The sequence below is a fragment of the Martes martes genome (assembly GCF_963455335.1).
Source record: "Martes martes genome assembly, chromosome: 8".
Classification (NCBI taxonomy): domain Eukaryota; kingdom Metazoa; phylum Chordata; class Mammalia; order Carnivora; family Mustelidae; genus Martes; species Martes martes.
Window position 1 is genome coordinate 800,349 of NC_137895.1, and position 18,178 is coordinate 818,526.

The 18,178-nt window shown below is 54.7% G+C and overlaps 1 protein-coding gene across 1 annotated transcript in view; it reads right to left on the bottom strand.

Annotated features, from left to right (window-relative positions):
* Positions 1 to 730: 730 nt before the first annotated feature.
* The window catches only part of ZBED4 (zinc finger BED-type containing 4), a gene marked incomplete at its 3' end in the record, with an annotated part of 29,693 nt that continues 12,245 nt past the window's right edge, over positions 731 to 18,178 (bottom strand). The window contains exons 2-3 of the mRNA XM_080811844.1: positions 1,536 to 5,374; positions 731 to 881 (exon numbers count right to left, since the gene is read on the bottom strand). Coding sequence (XP_080667970.1) covers positions 731 to 881; positions 1,536 to 5,035 — 3,651 coding nt within the window. The 5' untranslated portion in view covers positions 5,036 to 5,374. The remainder of the gene's footprint in view (positions 882 to 1,535; positions 5,375 to 18,178) is intronic.

Sequence of the window (18,178 nt, forward strand, 5' to 3'; positions counted from 1 at the left end):
GAGGCACCGGGCGCCGCCTGTGGACTCTTCCCCCGTAGCTCACAACGCCCGCCAGCGCTGACCGTGCACCTGAGGCCCGGGGGCCTCGCGGCGTCGCTCCCGAGCAGAAACGCGGTCGCTGCCGCAAGAATCCCACCTCCTCCTCCACCCCCCACCCCACCCCCTGGGCGAGGCAGGGACGGAAACTCCCAACTCCGGAGCCTGCGCGAGGGGCTCCCGGGGTGGGGGTGGGGGCGACCCTCTTGTCATCCTCAGAATAAAAAGCCAGTGTCCTCCAGCGGTAGAAAATTGCAAATAAAAAGTTTAATTTCAGAAACTGCGTCCACCATTTATAAATACGCTAAAACATAGTCAATGCAAATTCAGATTAATAATAGGTCCTTTTTTAACAAAACAACTTTTCTAAAAGGTCACAGGCAAATGAGTGACTTGTTTCATCCAGAGTATTTAATTGGTTTGAAATAAGAAAATGAACCCTTTTTTCTAGATGTTGAAGCAAAAATTCTGAAGACAGATCATCGTTCAAAGAATGACAACTGACGCTTCATTCTGCTGTCCTTGGGATTCTGAGACACGCCAGCGATGGCTGAATCTTCCCTATTATATATAAAAAATCTAGACGCCTAAGGCTACTCTTACAACTGCAATGGAACAACCTCCTCCCTGTTAATGAGCCGTCTCTTCTAGAAACAATTTTATACATAATTTGATCAAATCGGGGTCAGTGGGGTCAGTGCACAAATTTCAAGATAGCTTCCTGGTGTCGAGACAGCAGGTCCGAGGGTCGGGCGCCCTCGGCAGGACTGCTGCGCACGGGCCCCTGGTGCATGGGCTCGACAGCAGGTGTCCGGGGCTCGTGACCGAGGTCGACCACGTAAAACCTGAATGCAGCAGAAGCACAGACCGGGGCGCTCTCTTTACCAAGTCACGACAGAACCGGCACGGCGGGACGCGTCTGAGTTTACCTTCCTCTTCCGACGCCGCACCTCCGTGACAGCGAACACTTATGTTCCAGAATATTCTGTACTCGACATGCTTTAGAGCCTGCAGTTAGAAACTGCTCAGCCGGGATGGCTTCAACTCCCCCTGTTATTTACAGATTTCATTAAACAGCCACAAAAGCTGCTCTGTTGAATTAAAGCAATTCTTAAACTAAAATACAGTACCTGATTTGTGGTTTTTACATAATTGAATAAAAAGCCTACAGAATAAAACTGTTTACATCTCCTCTGCCGTTCTAGTAAAACAAATTACTAAGCCCCCACTTTTAAAAAACACGTTACAGTTGGGAGTGAAACCCGAATCATCGTATTTCATCGGCAGCGGCAAGACAGGCTCTCCCTCGCGGGCCGTGGGAAGCCCGCGGCGACGCCCGGCCGCGGCACCGGCAGTTAAGGCACACGTAGGCATTACAGTGACGCTGGACGGGGGGGGGGGGGGGGCCCGCCGGGGCGCGCCGCCTCCCCGGGACAGACGGCGGGCGCCCGGGCAGCGACGGTGGCCGGTGGCGGTGGCTCCGCTGCCAGCTTCAATACTGGAAGTATATCAAGGGAAGATTCACTTTCAAAAAGATGAGTTTTTCAAAATGTTCCATCATGAGCCTGGACTGGCCGAAGCTGCCGTTCTCCGTGGGTGTGTTAAACAGCCTTTCGGAAGGGACGATGCTTGGTGGGCAGCCCAGGAACCGCACGGCCAGCGCGGCCAGGCCCGGCCAGGCCGCCTTCTTCAGGTTCCAGTAGGTGAGGGGGTCGCAGCCGTGCTCCAGCACCTCCTCCTCCAGGTAGGCCAGCACCATGTCCTCGGGCACCTTCACCTTGTCCCGGGGGCCCTTCTTCGTCATCTTGGCCATGAGAGACCACAGGTTCTCCTCCCCGACCGCGCCCTGCGAGGGGGCGCCCGCGTCGCAGCCGTTGGGGACGGGCGTGTCGTCTGAGGTAGGGTTCAGCGCCTCCAGCTCCCTGATCAGGTCCCGCGTGTACTGCTCCGCCTCCTCCTCCGAGAACAGGGAGGCCTTGTAGCGCGGGTCCAGCAGCGTGGCCAAGATATACCTCGGGTCGCGCAGGGTGGCGGCCAGCCGGCTCACCATGGCCTCCTTCAGGGACTTGAGCATGGTGTCGATGCCCATCGTCTCCTCGAAGAGCATCTCGATCTTGCGGTTCAGGATGTGAATCATGGGGATGACCTGGCTGAGCGTGGACACGTGCGTGCTCATCTCCCGGCTGGCTGCATCGAAAGGCTTCAGCGCGTGGCACACGGACTGCATCACCTCCCACTGGTCGCAGCTGATGAGCTCCCGGAAGCTGCACTCGACGGACACCTCGTTGACGGCCCGCTTCTGCTCGATGAGCCGCTCGAGCATGTGGAAGGACGTGCTCCACTTGGACGGGACGTCCTGCAGGAGGTGGTGCGGCGGCAGCCCGTACTCCCTCTGCAGCTCCGCCAGCTTCTCCTTGGCCCGGGGCGAGCGCTGCACCCGCTCGCACAGCTTCCGCGCGGTGCTCAGCAGGCTCTGGACCATGCGCTGGCTCTTGATGGCCTCACTGACCACCAGGTTGACCGTGTGGCTGAAGCACTGCACGCTGGCCCGCTCCCCCTCGCTCAGCGTCTTCCCGATGCTTGGGTTGTCGGTGACCGTGATGCCCACCTGCAGGCCGGTGGACGTCACCCAGGCCTCCCACCAGCACTCCAGCTGCTTGCGGATGCTGTTGCCGCTGTAGTCGCAGTCCACCTGCGACACGTCCAGCAGGGCCGAGCAGTGGTGGTCCTCGCAGTACGGCCGGGCCGACGACGCGAAGGTGACCCAGTGGGCGGTGAGCGTCAGGTACTCGCGGGTCTGGGTGCTCATCCAGATCCCGGACGTGAAGTGGATCACGCCGCTCTCCGCCTCCTTCAGGTGTGACAGGACTATCTGCTTCACATTATTGTACATCCCTGGGATGGCCGTCCTCGAGAAGTAGGACGGGGAGGGCACAGAGTATTGAGGTTTCAAGTATTCGAGCAGCCTGTTAAAGCCAACGTTGTCTACGAAGGAGTATGGCTGGAGGTCAAGTGCAATCATCTCAGCTATGAGACTCGTGATTTTTTTGGCAATGGGATGAGAATCGTAGAACTTCTCGTTGGGGTCTTCGAAGGCGGCGGCTCCCGGCAGCTGGGCGCTCAGGGGCCCCCGCGGGCCGGGCGAGGAGGCCCGCGCAGCCCGGGGCGCGTCGGCCTTGAGCACGCCGCTGTGGAACCGCTGCAGGTGGCGCAGGAGGCAGCTGGTGCCCAGGTTGGTGGGCTTCTTGCCCCGGCTGATGGTGCGGCCGCAGTGCAGGCACACGACCTTCGTGGGGTCCGCGGAGCAGATGGAGAAGTGGTTCCACAGCTTGGAGGTCTTCTTGCTGTTCACGGGGAAGAGGACCGGATTGTTTCTCGTGACCACGGCGGGCAGGTCAGTCAATCTGGAGGCGGCGCCTTCCGCGGAGGCCAGCGTGGCGTAGGGAGAGTTGGCCAGGCTGGTGCCCAGCGCGCCCTTCGGGGCGCCCACGACGTCCGCGTGCCGGCGGTACAGGTGCCGCATCAGACAGCTGGTGCCCACGTCGCCCCTGCGGCCCCGGCTGATGACGCAGGCGCAGTGTCTGCACACGGCCTTGAGGCTGTCCGTGGGCGCCAGCGAGAAGTGCTGCCACACCTCCGACTTGAGCCTCTTCATGACCTTCTTGTTCTGCTGGGACCCGCAGTCCAGCAGGCCGGGGCTCAGGCCGCCAGCCTGGGGCTTCTCGGGGGAGGACGCCAGCGAGGCCTCGCCCACGTCGTCCGAGGACGGCGCCGTGTCCTCCGCCGGCGCGTCTCCGGCGCTCAGACGCACCTGCAGCTCCTCGGGCAGCCGGTCCGGGGAGGAGGACGCCGAGGGCGACGCCCGGGCCGGCTTCCCGGGCGAGGACGACACGGAGCTCGGGTCTCCGTCGGGAGGCGGCAGGGCGGGCAGCAGCGTGGGGGGCGCGGCGTACGGGGGCGGGATGCCCGAGCCCCCGCCGTTCTCCTGCAGCACGATGGAGCGGTGCGCCCGCCACATGTGCCTGATGAGGCAGCTGGTGCCCAGGTCCTTCCCGTTCTTGCCCCGGCTGAACTCGTTCATGCAGTGGATGCACACGGCCTTGGAGTTGTCCAGCGGCGACAGGTAGAAGTGCTTCCACACAGCCGACCGCCTGCGGGACCCGGACGTGCCCTTGGGGAGCGGGGGGTTTCTCTCCAGCCCATTCTCCGCGCTCTCCTCGCCCGGCAGTGGGGGCAGGTGCGGCGGCCCCCCTAGGGCCTCCTCCCGCCCGTACCTGTCAGGGGCAGATGTGTCGGGGGGGACGTCTTCGGAGGCGACCACAGGCTCCTCGGTCACATCGTCGGGGGACGGGACCTTGGACGCCAGCTTTGAGGCGAGCTTGAGGGGTGAGAGCACGGCGCCCAGGTCCCCCGTGTCGGCGGGCTGGGGCGGCAGCCGCAGGGGCGGGGGCGACAGGGAGGGCAGGGCCGGCCCGCCACCGCCGTTCTCCTGGCCCAGCACGGTGGGATGCGCCCTCCTCACGTGCCTCATGAGGCAGCTGGTGCTCAGGTCCTTCTCGTTCTTCCCTCGGCTGAACTCCTTCATGCAGTACGTGCAGATGGCTTTCGTGCTGTCCCGGGGGGAGATGAAGAAATGCTTCCAGGCCGGCGACTTCTTCCTGGAGCCGGCACCCCGGCCCGAGAGGAGGCTCTGCGTCACGGCCTCCATGGCCACGTCGTACAGTGTGCTGCTGTACTGGGAGAACAGAGCCCCGTACTCCTCCTCCTGGTCGGCGGGGAGGCACTGCCCGGGGGGCTCGCAGCCCCCGCCCGCCTCCCTGGCCTCTGTCTGCTCCCCACCTCCCTCCGCCCCGGGCCTGTCCCGCTCACTCTTAAATGCCACTCCTTCCAAACTGTGATTAGGGATGCGAACACCATCTTCCTCTTCTATTTTAAAATTTATTTTTTCAGAAACAAATTCACCATCCCTTTTGGGATGAGTTTCCTGGTTATTCTCCATAACTGACCATAACTACTTGGGCCGCGTCGTCGTGTTATCGGAGGTAGGTAAAAACCTGATCCGAAGGCTCATCTATGCCCCCAGATGTACACCATCTTCAGCCTTGGAAAACGAATTCCATCTTTCAAATGCGAACGAGCGCAGCCGATCGTAAACCCAACCGAAGGAGCAGGCACGTGGACAGCTCGCCAGCTCGTCTCAGGGCGCGGGCCGCCACCTGCCAGGAGCCTTGCCGCGACCTGCTTCTCGACGCAGACGTGCACTGACGCAGCGCAGACCTGCATCTTCTGGAAACCGGACCGCCGTCATCTCGGCAGCACGACGACCCTCTCGCATCGTCTGTAAGAGAAGACAGAATCAAGGTCAGCACAGACCTGAATTGTCCATTTCAAATCTGTTCCGTCACGGGTCCACTGGCCTCGACATGCACGGGAAAAGTCCCGTCACGGTAGTTAAAATTGAAAACACGGGTTCCTTGACGTTTCACAATCCACTTACACAAGGAAAATACCCTAAAACAACAAAATAAGCAAAAAGTAAGGGCAGGAGTTTAAGTTCCAAGGGCCCAGTCATTAAGGGCTGGGGGCTCAGAGCCTCCGGGGGCAGCTCTCCTCATGCTTCGCCCTAAGAACAAACACACCAAGTGGGGACGAAACCCAACCGACCTGTCATTTCGGACGGGACACTGAACGTCACAAAGCAAAGAGCAACTCCCAGCGCTCAGAGGGCGCAAGTCTGTCTGTGGCGCTGCACAGGCGCTCGGGCCTGGTGGCAGCAAACGCGCGGAGCGGCCGGCAGCGCCGCAAAGCCAGGTGTGCGAGGAGACGGGGGCGGCACACGGGGACAGAGTGGACACGGGGCGGATGACAGGAGCCTGCTGCGGGGAGGAAGCCGCCCACGGAAAAGCTAGTACGGCAGCAACACGAGGCTGTCCCCGTGGCCGGCAGCAGAGACAGGAGAAGAGTGCGCTTCTGCGTGAGAGCAGAGTCTAGAAAACCTACAACAGGCTCACAGGGTTTTTCCTACAGCAGCCAGAGGTTTCCTATAAATACAATCAGCACAGAAAACCTTAAAACTACTCATCAACTAAAACCAGAATGCCAGGTGGGAGGACAACAGGCAGATTCCTGACCCTTGGGCTCAGCCAGCCCCAAATAAAAACCCACAAGGCGGAGACAAGAAAACGAGAAGCAAAGACTCCATGGGAGGTGAGGGGGTGTGTGTGTCACACAGCGTGGCGGGGAGGAGGCCCCGAGCCGGGGCTGCACCAGCGGCGCCCCGGCCAGGTGAGCCGCCAGTCAGCGCCAGCAGCCAGAGCGGCGAGGCCGGCCCCGCTGTGTCCCAAAGCCGCAGGCCTCTGCGAGCCCGGGGAGGCAGGACTGACGGGGACGCGGAGACGACAGGCTCGCCTGGAGCCTCCCGGGCAAAGCAGGGCGTGCGCTCAGCCTGAGAAACCGGGCGCGCTCAGCAGCTAGCTCCGCCACGAGCAAACGCAGGCTTCCCAGAAAGCGTCCCAAATCCTGAACTCCACAAAGTTCAGCCAAATACTCAGAATAAAAAAAGAGCTTCTAAATGAAGTATCAGCAGGCACCAAGGGAGCGGGGAGGCAGGACTAAGCGCGGTGCGCAGACTCCAGACCCAGAACGGCCGAGGCTCGCCGGCAGCCCCGCAGGGCACAGAGCAATCCTGTGTGACTGCGTTTCTAAAACAGAAGGTGTAATTACAGAGCTCCTACGTACAATTACATGTATAAGGTTTTTTTTTTTTTTAATAAAATCCAGAAAACAAAGAGAAATGAGCAAAAAAAAAACCACTATAAAAATGAGTAGCCACATTTGGAAAAGACTTCTTAAAAAGGCTTACAGAACTGTAAGCGTATATAAATCAGAACCACAATGAGACACCCACCAGGATGGCTAGACTCAGAAAGACAGACAACAGCAAGCGGTGACAAGGACGTGGAAAAACAGTGCCCTTGTGCCTAGCAGCGGGGGCGGGACAGCGGGGCCTCTTCCAAAACCACTGTGGCAGCTTCCCAAACGTATGTGAAGTCACCCTATGACCCGGCAATCCCACTTCCGTGTAGACACTGAGGACAAATGAAACTGTGTGCGCACCCAGAGCCCCGCACGTGAACGGTGTCAGACAAAAAGTGGAAACAACCGAAACGTGATTCACGAATGGATTAAAAACTGGGAAGCATCCCCACGACAGCAAGACCGTGCTCGCCACGACACGGACCTTGACACCACCAAGCTGAGACAGAAGCCAGACCCAGAAGATCGCACACTGTGTGACTGTTCATTGCTGGCGAGGCGGATCCCCAGAGACAGAGGAGGTGCGGGAACCAGGGGCTGGGGGAGCACCATGGGAATGACCGCTGGCCGGCCGGAGGCTTCCTTTGGAGTGATTAAAACCCCGCTATCAATAGCAGCGACCTTACGAAGATACTTAAAAAAGGTTTATTTTATGGTGTGTGAATGACATTTCAACAAAATTATATAATTTTAGAATTAAAATCAAAATAAGGGAAACGTGATTAAAGGAAGCTGAAGATGGGGGCGCCTGGGTGGCTCAGTGGTTAAGCCTCTGCCTTTGGCTCAGGTCATGATCTCAGGGTCCTGGGAACGAGCCCCGCGTCGGGCTCCCTGCTCCGCGGGGGGGGGGCCTGCTTCTCCCTCTCTCTGCCATCGCCCCTGCTTGCACTCTTGCTCTCTCTTTCTTTCTCTGTGAAATAAATAAATAAAATCTTAAAAAAAAAAAAAAAAGACCTGGATGAAATTTCTAATAATGAAAATGTAGTACTTGAAAATACCCTGGATGGGGTCAACAGCAGTTTAGACGTAACAAAAGAGAAGATCAGTAATTATGAAGACACAGCAACAGAAATAAAACAAGAGGAAATAGCAAGAGAAAAAAACTGAAAAATTTAAAACTTGTGCACTGGGTGAAAAGACGCAGAGACAACGTCTGCAAATCTTGCACCTGATGAGGGGCTGACATCCAGGATAAACAAAGAGCTGTGGCAACTGACCAACAGGCAGGCTTGCAAACGGACAAAGGCCTGGGCTAGACCCATGCGGACACGCAAGGACAGCCGGAAGCGCGGAGAGAGATCACTTCATACCCACCAGCGTGGCTAGCGTCCAAATCCTGGGATGTGACGCTTCAAAAGCAACAGCAAGACAGGGAAAGCGTGTTAAGATGTGCAAACACGGCCAGTGTGTTCCTGACAGGCTGACGAGGCCAAGCATCTTACGTGCGGGTCTGGGCTCTCTGGGAGCCGTCCACCTGTGCTCTTGCCAGCCTGGGCGGTTCCTAAGAACTGAGCTCCTGAACTGAGTTCCGAGAGCTCTCCCCGCATCTGGGAGCGAGCCCTTTATCACGTCTGTGATTTTTAAGTATCTTCCCCCAGTCTCAAGCTTGTCTTTCTCTTAGCAGTGTATTTTGAAAAGCAAAGTCCAATCTACCAATTTGGTTTTTTATGGATTGTGCTTTTGTGGTTATGTTCAAAAATCTTTGCCTATCCAAGTCACAGAGATCTTCTCCTGTGTTTTCTCTTCTAGTTTTACCACCTTGTTTTATATTTAGATCTTTGAGATACTTAAATTGTTTTGTGTATGAATAGCTAACTGCTCTAACAGCATTTGCTGAAAAGACTATCCTTTTCAACAATGGAGAAACGCCTTTGTAGCTCAGTCGGACATCAGTTGTGTGCAGACCTACACATATGGGTTACACCCAAGACAGCAGCTATTAACCTACGACAACAGGATGTAAACATGTGGGTGTAGATATTTATCTACCAAACTGTGGACTTTAAACATGCGTGATTTACTGAATGTCAATTAATCCCAGTGTGGATAATATGAGAAACACACGTGTTGGGTCTCTGCACCGCACCCTCCCGCCGCCCCGGGTCCTGGCATGGGCTCCTGAAACCCCGCCAACCTCCTGGGAGCCTGCAGTGTCTTCTGTTCTGATGAGGCGACTCTGGGTGGGCTCCTGGGTGGGGACGGGTCACCAGAGAGACTGAGCTGTGATCCCAAGCTGGGGTTTTCACCCGCTCCCCATTCTCCAGAGAGGGGGAGGGGGGCTGGGGAGTCAGTGGACCCCTGATCACTCCCATGTGATTAAGCCTCCATAAAAACCCCGAACGTGTGGGGTTCCGAGAACCTGTAGGTTGGGGAGCACGTCCACGGGCCGGGAGGTGACGCACCACAGCTCCGGGGGACAGAAGCTCTTGTGCTCGGGGCCCTCCCAGCACCCACCCTGCACCCCCCCGGCCGTGGACAGAGACAGGAGAGAAGCTGTGGGCCCAGCTGCATCTGTAGCCTTCATCACACCCTTCGCTAAGCGACAAGCGGAGGAACGGGAGTCAGCGCTCCCCCGAGTTCTGCGAGCTGTTCCAGCAGGTGAGAAGGTTCCAGAAGGGGCTCCTGGGGATCCCACCTGGACCCACGTCGGACAGAGGCTGTGGGTAACCCGGGGACCAGCCCCACTTGGGGGCTGCCTCTCCAGTGGGGGGCAGTCTGTGGGACGGCGCCCCTCCCCGTGGGACGGGATGCTCCGGGCAGATGGTGTGAGAAGTGCGTTCAGCTGAGGACACCCCGCGGGGGCTGGAGAACTGGTCACAGTGGGGAAAAGCACCCACACATTTGGTAACCAGAAGTGTTGTGTTCTGCAACGGGAGAGTAAGAGTAAAGGAGAAACGTGCGACTTTCCCTAGACACACTGAAAGCTGCTTTTTTAAGAGGCTGGGATTGGGGCGCCTGGGCGGCTCAGTTAGTTCAACAACTGTCTTCGGCTCAGGTCATGGTCCTGGAGTCCTGGGATCGAGTCCTCCATCGGGCTTCCAGCTCAGCAGGGAGTCTGCCTCTCCCTCCGACCTTCCCCCTCTCATGCTCTCTCTCTCTCAAATAAATAAAAATAAAATCTTAAAAAAAATAAAAGGCAGGGATTGTCAGATTGGATAAAAAAGTGAGACTAACTCTATCACCCACAAGAAACAAACTTAAAACATAAAGACACAAACAGGTCAGAAGCCAAAGGATAGAAATGGTGCGCCATGCCGATAACTCACCAAAGAAGGCTGCAGTGGCCACAGTCACATTGAACGGACTGAGGATGACACGCCAGGGACAACAGGGACACCGCGTAAAGTAACAAGGGGCCAAGTCACCAGATGCGCACACACCGACTAAAGGGAGACGAGATGGGGTCACAGTCGCAGGACGCTCAGCACGTGTCACCGAGCAGGCAGACAGAACAGCAGCACGGCCGACAGAAACGTGAAACACTGTCCCCACACGGCCTGACCGACATTCGTCCAACAGTTCAGCCAACAGACACAGAACGTGTGCTGTTTCCAGGTGCACAGAAAACATGCGTCAAGACCCGCAGTTTGCAGGACAATGAAGCAAACTTCTGTGGGTGTGAAAGAACCAAAATTAATCAAAGAAGGTCTCTGACAAGGGAGGTGAACGAGCAACCAACAACAGAATTTCTGGAAAAACCCAAAATGTATTCAAATAAATAAGCCTTCTGTACTAAGCAAAGGGTCAAAGGAAAAAAATCTCCAGGAAGAGTAAAGCAAATTTAATCCCAAAGTAAACAGAGAGAAGACAACAATAGAGAAAAGATGTGAAGTCCATGAACTCAAACACTGGTTCCTGGAAAGATCCACGGGAGGAAAGAAACCACCAACACCAGGACCGAACGGGGGGGGGGGCCAGATCTCACGGCAAAGGAGGCTAATAAGAAAGTACGTACGACACTTCATGACAGTAAATTCAGCAACTTAGTTAGATCAAACAGACAAATTCCTGGAAAGACACACATTATAGAAACTCAAAGAAGTCAGTCAAATATCTATTTAAAAAATTGAACTTGTAATTAAAAAAACCTTCCCCAAAAAGAAACTTCCGGGTCCACCTGGCTGCACTGGTGAATTCTACCAAATGTTAGAGAAAAAGAACCCGTGAAACACAAACCCTTCCATAAAAGAAAAGAAACACTTCCAGCTCTTTACTGGTAGTACTACCTCGATACCAGAACGAGAAGGACACTACCAGAAGAGTCCTATCCCTATGATCACAGAAAAACATCAACAAACTTGGCAAGTTCTTAAAAATTTAGCAAATCAAGAGGCCCCTGGGTGGCTCAGTCATTGAGCGTGAGTCCAGATGTGGGCTCAGGCGGTGATAACATGGAGTCTGGAGTCGGGCTCCGCACTCTGCAGGGAGTCTGCCCGGGACCCTCGCTCCCTCGCCTTCTGCCCCGAGCTCCCCACCCCCACATCTCCCTCTCTCTCAAATAAATCAAACTTTAAAAAAAAAGATTCTATTTATTTATTTATTTGAAAGAGATCCCAAGGAGGCAGAGAGGCAGAGAGAGAGGGGGAAGCAGGCTCCCCGCAGAGAGCCCGATGCAGGGCTCGATCCCAGGACCCCGGGATCATGACCCGAGCCGAAGGCAGTGGCTTAACCCACTGAGCCACCCAGGCGGCCCCAAACTTTTTTAAAAAAAGCAAATTACTGAGAACATACCACGAGTAAGTGGGGGTGATTCCCAAGAGTAAAACATGAAGAGAATAACGGAGCAAATCCGGGGTCCCATCACACGAAGCCGTGGAGCGACACTTCTACCCCCACTTGTGACAGAAGTGCTCGACGAAGCAGAGGAGACCCTTCCGAGCGTGCCTGGGAAGAGCGACGGCCGCCAGCACCGGGCATAGGGACAGACAGAGTGTGCGCCCCGCAGACCGGCGCCCCAGCCACATTCCCGCCAACACCGTGCTGGAGCCCAGGCGACAGGCAGATGGAGGGGACGGGACACCGCCGTTGTCACAGTCATCTGTGTGAGAAAGGGCTTGAGGCCGCTACAGAAAGACACTGGCCATGCCCACAGCCCTCCCGTGCTGGCCGCCGCCTCACCCCCCAGCGCTCACTTCCCCGTTCCTGAACCATGCTGTCCTCCGTCCTCTGCAGGTGGCAAGGTGGGCCCTGTCCCCTCCGAGGACGGAGAAACCCCCTCCTCTCCCTTCCAGGCCAACACCTGGTTCTAGGTGGACCCTGACCCTCTCTCAAGGCTCACTCGGGGCAGCGCTGAGGGATGATGGAGATGGTAAGAGCTAAAACGTACTGAGTGTTGACCCTGGGCCATCCTTTAAGAGGCAGACCAGCATCATGTCACTGAAAGCACGAGACAGGGCCCCGGGGTGGCTCAGCTGATTGAGTACGCAAGTCTTGGTTTCTGGTCGCGATCTCAGGCCCCATGTCAGGCTCTGTGCTCCGCGTGGAGTCTGCTCGTTTCTCCCTCTCCCTCTGCCCCTCCCATGCTTGCTCTCTTTCTGTCAAATAAATATACAAGTCTTTTAAATCAATAAATAAACCACGTGACAATCTTTTGAGGACAGTTTACGATTTCTTTTCCCCACAGAGAAGGAGAAAGCCATCCCGGGCACACAGGCATTGGGGAGGGGGTGCCACAAACAAGACGTGGGGAAGAGGCAACCCGACGGCACAGTGGTTCCCAGCCCGGACGCCTGCAGACCACAGGCTCCAGTACCCTACCAGGCCCAAGATTTTTATTTAAGAAGTGCTGAAAACAAGGGGCGCCTGGGTGGCTCAGTGGGTTAAGCCTCTGCTTTTGGCTCGGGTCATAGTCCCAGGGTCCTGGGATCGAGCCCCAAGTCGGGCTCTCTGCGCAGCGGGGAGCCTGCTTCCTCCTCTCTCTCTGCCTGCCTCTCTGCCTCCTTGTGATCTCTCTCTGTCAAATAAATAAATAAAATCTTAAAACAAAACAAAAAGGGCTGAAAACAAGGGATAGAACTTAAAAATTACAAGGAACAGAAGAAACATGATTAAACACCCCCAGAATGATGGAATCAGCAAAATCCAGATTATGGGAAATTCTCAGGTCAAACCACCCAGTTTCCTTAACAAACAATTTATACTTGAATCCTGACCTTGGCTAGCAAACTACGTATGAACTTTTTTACACAGTGTGGGAAACCTGGATGCATTCTGTTCCATATGAACGGTTACTGTTAGTTTAAAGCTGTGATAAAGGTATCGTGGACACAATTTTTAAAAGAATCTCATCTTTGCAAGATACTTATCGAAACACGTCCAGGTGAAGTGTGATTTTGGGTGTCTACTTCAAGGTCACCGAGTGGGGGATCCTGACGAGCGAATGGCCATGAGTTGGTGCCCACTGAGGCTGCGTGAGGAGTGCACTTCCTAATCTCTATCACAATACTTCCGTGAGAGTTATTTTACGAAAAAAGATCAGACAGATGGCTGACTTTTCAAGAGAAGCGATGTGAACTAGAGACAAAAGAACGATACCTTCCAAGTTCTCGGGGGAGAAAAAGCCAAACCAGAATCCAGTACTCAGTGAAAATACTCCTGCAGAAACTAATGCAAAATAAAAACCCCGTCAGACCAATCAAACACAGAACGGGTCCCCAGGCGGGCATTAACAAGGGGGTCTACCCGGCAGCACTCGCACGAGCCCCCGGGGAGGGTCGGTCACGCAGAGAGGACCAGCACAGCAGAACAGCGATGGCTGGGGGCGGCCCGAGGTGCCGGGTCTGCCCATCGCACCCAGGGCCTGGGCTTCCGGGCCCCCTCAGCGGGGGTCATGAAAACCCTCATCCGACCGGCACACCTACGTGCACGTGCGTGGTGAAGAAAAACCACAGAGCACACGGACACTTCCACCCTCAACCCGATACCCCAGTGTCGCTCCAGCCCCCCTTTGTCCGTACCTGTAACTTCTCTCTCCCGCAGTGAGAAATCTGGCTCCCACTATCCTTAAAAGGTAAACTCATCTGCTCAACCCTACAGTTTCCAGAAAGTAGTTTCAGAATACTAACCCATATCAGAAGGAAAAACAAGCTTTCAGGGTAGAGACAATAGTTTATAAAAGCTAGTCTTTGGGCTTTTGGGTTTAGCACTGTGTCCAAGAGTTTCTGGGGTCAGTCTTCCCTCTTAAATGTAGCTATTTTTTCAAGAACCCAATACACTCAGGTTCACTTGCTTCTGATGATAACACACCACAGGCCCAAAACGGCGAAATCACAGTCTCAAGGAGGACACCAGCACAAAGGCAAAACCAACAAGGAACTTCCTTAACTCTAAAACATAAGCACAGAGAACAAACCAAAAATATATACAAGGCCCATGTGGTCTTAGATCTGTATGGGGGGGCCGGGGGGGGGCTCCGTCGGCTGGGCGTCTGCCTTCAGCCCAGGTTCCCACTGGGTCCCCTGCTCAGCGGGGAGCCTGCTCCTCCCTCTACCCTTTCCCCTGCTCTATCTCAAATAAACAAAATCTTAAAGAGAGAGAAAGAGAGAGAAAGAAAGAAAGAAAGGAAGAAAAGCAACCGGTATGGGAGAAAAAGCAGCCCTGGGCATGTGATACACTGAAACCCCAAAGCAGCCGAGGGCCGTTGGCAGAGCGCTGAGGCCCGCGCCGCTCAAGCTGGGGTGTTCCCCGCGGGCGGGGAGCAGATGCGCGTCGGGGTCCGAGGGAGGGTCCGAGGGCAGACGTGTCGGGGTCCGAGGCGGCTGGAGCAGAACCACCAGCCCCGAACTGCCTTCCAGGGCAAAGATCTGCATGAAAGGGACTGTGGGAACAGACTAAACTGAGCAGCTCGGGGATCAAACGTGGCAAGGAGAGGGCCGGGTTGAGAGGGGACCCCGGGACGCCAGGACCGGGGCGTCCAGAACCCGCAGCTCCGAGCGAGCCGGGAGCGCTGCCGGGTAGTCGGTGTCAGGCTGGTCGGGGCGCAGGGTGACGGAAGGGCTCCCGGCACCCTGGGGAGCCCTGACTCAGAAAACCACTGGGCCCCGTAGGAACAGCAGCTTGTGACACTGAACTGCCGCTGTCTTCGTCCCGGGAGCGTGAGACCAGCGGCCCCACACAAAGTCCCACACGCCAGCCCCGCCCCTATCGTGCCTTTGTCACAGGTCCCTGGAAAAGCTCCATTCCCGGGGCTGGCGGGGATGGGACCCGCCACAGAGCCGCTTGGTGAGGAAAACGCTCTCCCTGGGGATTTGGCTGGGACATCGCAACTGTTTCCGCGGCTGCTGGGCGCGGTACCGGTCGGGCGGCCAAGGGCCGGGCTGCAGGCTTACGAGGACGATCTGGGGAACACGCGGTCTACAGGGAGCTCTGGAAAGCTCAGACAGGTTCCTGGGGAGGCAGCGGCCTGCATGTGCAGAACCCTGCGATGCCCGGGAAAGACTTGGACAGACACCCCAACCGCTCCCCTCCGGCGGCCCCCCAGGGTGAAACACGGGGGGGCCAAACACAACAAGGAACACAGGCTTTCTAGAATTCACTCAGGATGGGACGCCTGGGTGGCTCAGTTGGTTAAGCGGCTGCCTTCAGCTCAGGTCATGATCCCAGCGTCCTGGGATCGAGTCCCACATCGGGCTCCTTGCTCGGCGGGGAGCCTGCTTCTCCCTCTGCCTCTGCCTACCACTCTGTCTGCCTGTGCTCGCTCGCTCTCTCTCTCTAACAAATAAATAAATTAAAAAAAAAAATAGAATTCACTCAGGAAGCCCCGAAAAGATGGACTGAAACAAAACAAACCCCAGCAGCAACAATGAACACGAGAGTGAGGAGCAGGGATGTCCAGTTCTCTACAAAACCAGCGCCTTACAGAGCACGCACCAGAGCAGGAAAGCATGACCCGTACCCGGGGGAGACAGGCCAAAGAAACTGTCCGAGAGGGCCCAGATGTTGCACTTGATACACAAAGACTTTAAATCAGGCATTAAAAATGTGTTGACTGGGGCGCCTGGGTGGCTCAGTGGGTTGGGCCTCTGCCTTTGGCTCAGGTCATGATCCCGGGGTCCTGGGATCGGGCCCCGCATGGGGCTCTCTGCTCAGCGGGGAGCCTGCTCCCTCCTCTCTCTCCCTGCCTGCCTCTCTGCCCACTTGTGATCTCTGTCAAATAAATAAATAAATAAATAAATAAAATCAAATCTTTAAAAAAGAAATGTGTTGACTGAATTAAAGGAAACAGTGTATAAAGACAACATATAAAACAATAAATAACATCTCACCAAACAAATACCAATATAGACAGAAAAATTACAAAAGAGAACCGAACAGAAATCACGACGTGAAATGTGGAAGTCCAAGGGGAACGCTCACTAGAGGGTTCGGGATGGGGCAGGAGAACCCGCAAACCTGCAGAAGGTGGGTGGGAAGCCAGCCGCACTGCGGAAGGTCATCCCCCGCAGGGCCCAACAGCCGTGGCGCCGGCCCACACTCCCCTGGCCTGCGCGGCGGTCTGCCCGAGGCCAGGCAACAGGCGTCCCTGCATCTGAAAGGGCTGAGGCCACACAAGCCTGCACTCCACCCACAGTGCGGTTGATCACGAATCAGTAACAGAGGGAATCTGAGAAATCGATCAATATTTGGAAATAAAAGTCCATTTCTAAATAATCCCCATGTCAGGAAGAAATTACAAGGGAAAGTAGAAAGTATTTCCATCTGCATGGCGCCCGGGGGGCTCAGTAGTGAGGCGTCTGCCTTCGGCTCGGATCGTGACCCCGGGGTCCTGGGACGGGGCCCCGCGTCGGGCTCCCTGCTCAGCGTCAGCCTGCCTCTCCCCTGCCTCCACCGCTCCCCCTGCCCGTGCTCCCTCACTCTCTATCGCCAAGTAAGTAAAATCTTAAGAAAAAAGTATTTTCATCTAAATGAAAGTAATGTAACACACCCAAATTTATAAGATGCTGACATGCTCAGAGAGAAATTTCTAGCTTTCGATACCTGTGTTAGAAAAGCAGAATGTCGGATCAATAATGCAAGCACTTCTGCAAAACATCCCACCCCAAAACCACAGAATACACACTCTCTTCACATGCAGGCAGAGCCCACAAAACAAGCCTCAATAACTTCCAGAAATCTACAATCATACAGAAGAGATGACACCCTCGGTTGTACTTGAAACCACGTTACGCTGTATATCACCTAACTGGGACTTAAACAAATCCTTTAAAAAACCTGAAATCATATCATGTGTGCAAAAAAAAAAAAGAGATAATGTAAGCATTCACCTTTAAAAAGACTAGGAAAAAAGGCAAGAAAATAGGCCATAATAAAGATCAGAATGGGCATGAATGAAATGAAAAACAGAAAAGTGAAACAGAATGTCAGCAAAACCACAAGTCAATTCTTTTAAAAGATTGAGAAAACTGACAAATCCTTAGCTAGAATAACCAGGAATATAAGACAAAATCTCTGAAAATGTGGGAACGTTACCACTGATTCCTCCCAAAGTCCGTGGAGTACGAGAGCTACGGACAACCTCAGACCAACAAGGCCAACAGCTCAGGTACAACGGAGAAATTCCTAGAAAGTAGTAAGTTACCAAGAGTGACTTGAGAAGAATTAGGAAAGAGAATGGACCTATAACAAGTACAAAAATTGAATTAGTGATTTAAAGTCTTCCTGCAAGAAAGTCGTAGGCCCACACGGCTTTACTGGTGAATTTTTTCAAACATTTACAGAAGATACTATCAATACACGACGACCTCCACGAGAACAGAAGAGGATGGGATACGTTCCAGCTCGGTCTAAGAGGCCACATCACCTCTATCCCAAAGCCAGACAAAAACAGCAAGGAAGAACTAGAGGTCACCAGGTACACAAAGGAGGTCCTAACACAGGGGAGGAAGCACCACAAGGTCGGAAAAGGTTAAGTCACACCTCCTTATATTTTTAAAAAAACCCCAAACAATAAATTAGTATTATATAAAAACAAATCAGACAGACAGAGGGACGCCTGGGCGGCTCAGTCGGTCAAGCGTCTGCTTTCGGCTCACGTCATGATCCCGGAGTCCTGGGATCGGGTCCCGCACGAGGCTCAGCAGGGAGTCTGCTTCTCGCTCTGCCTGTTTTTTTTTCGCTCTGACAAATAAATAAATGAAATCTTTAAAGAAATAAAATAAAATAAACATTTATAAAAAAAATCCAACAGACAGAGTAACAGGCCCCTCAGAAGTCCACGTCCTAACCCTCCATCTGTGAGCGCACTGGGTGACGCGGTACGGAGGAATTATTAATCAGGCTGCATGTAGAATTCAGCAAGATTATCCTGGCTTATTTGCGGGGGATCCAG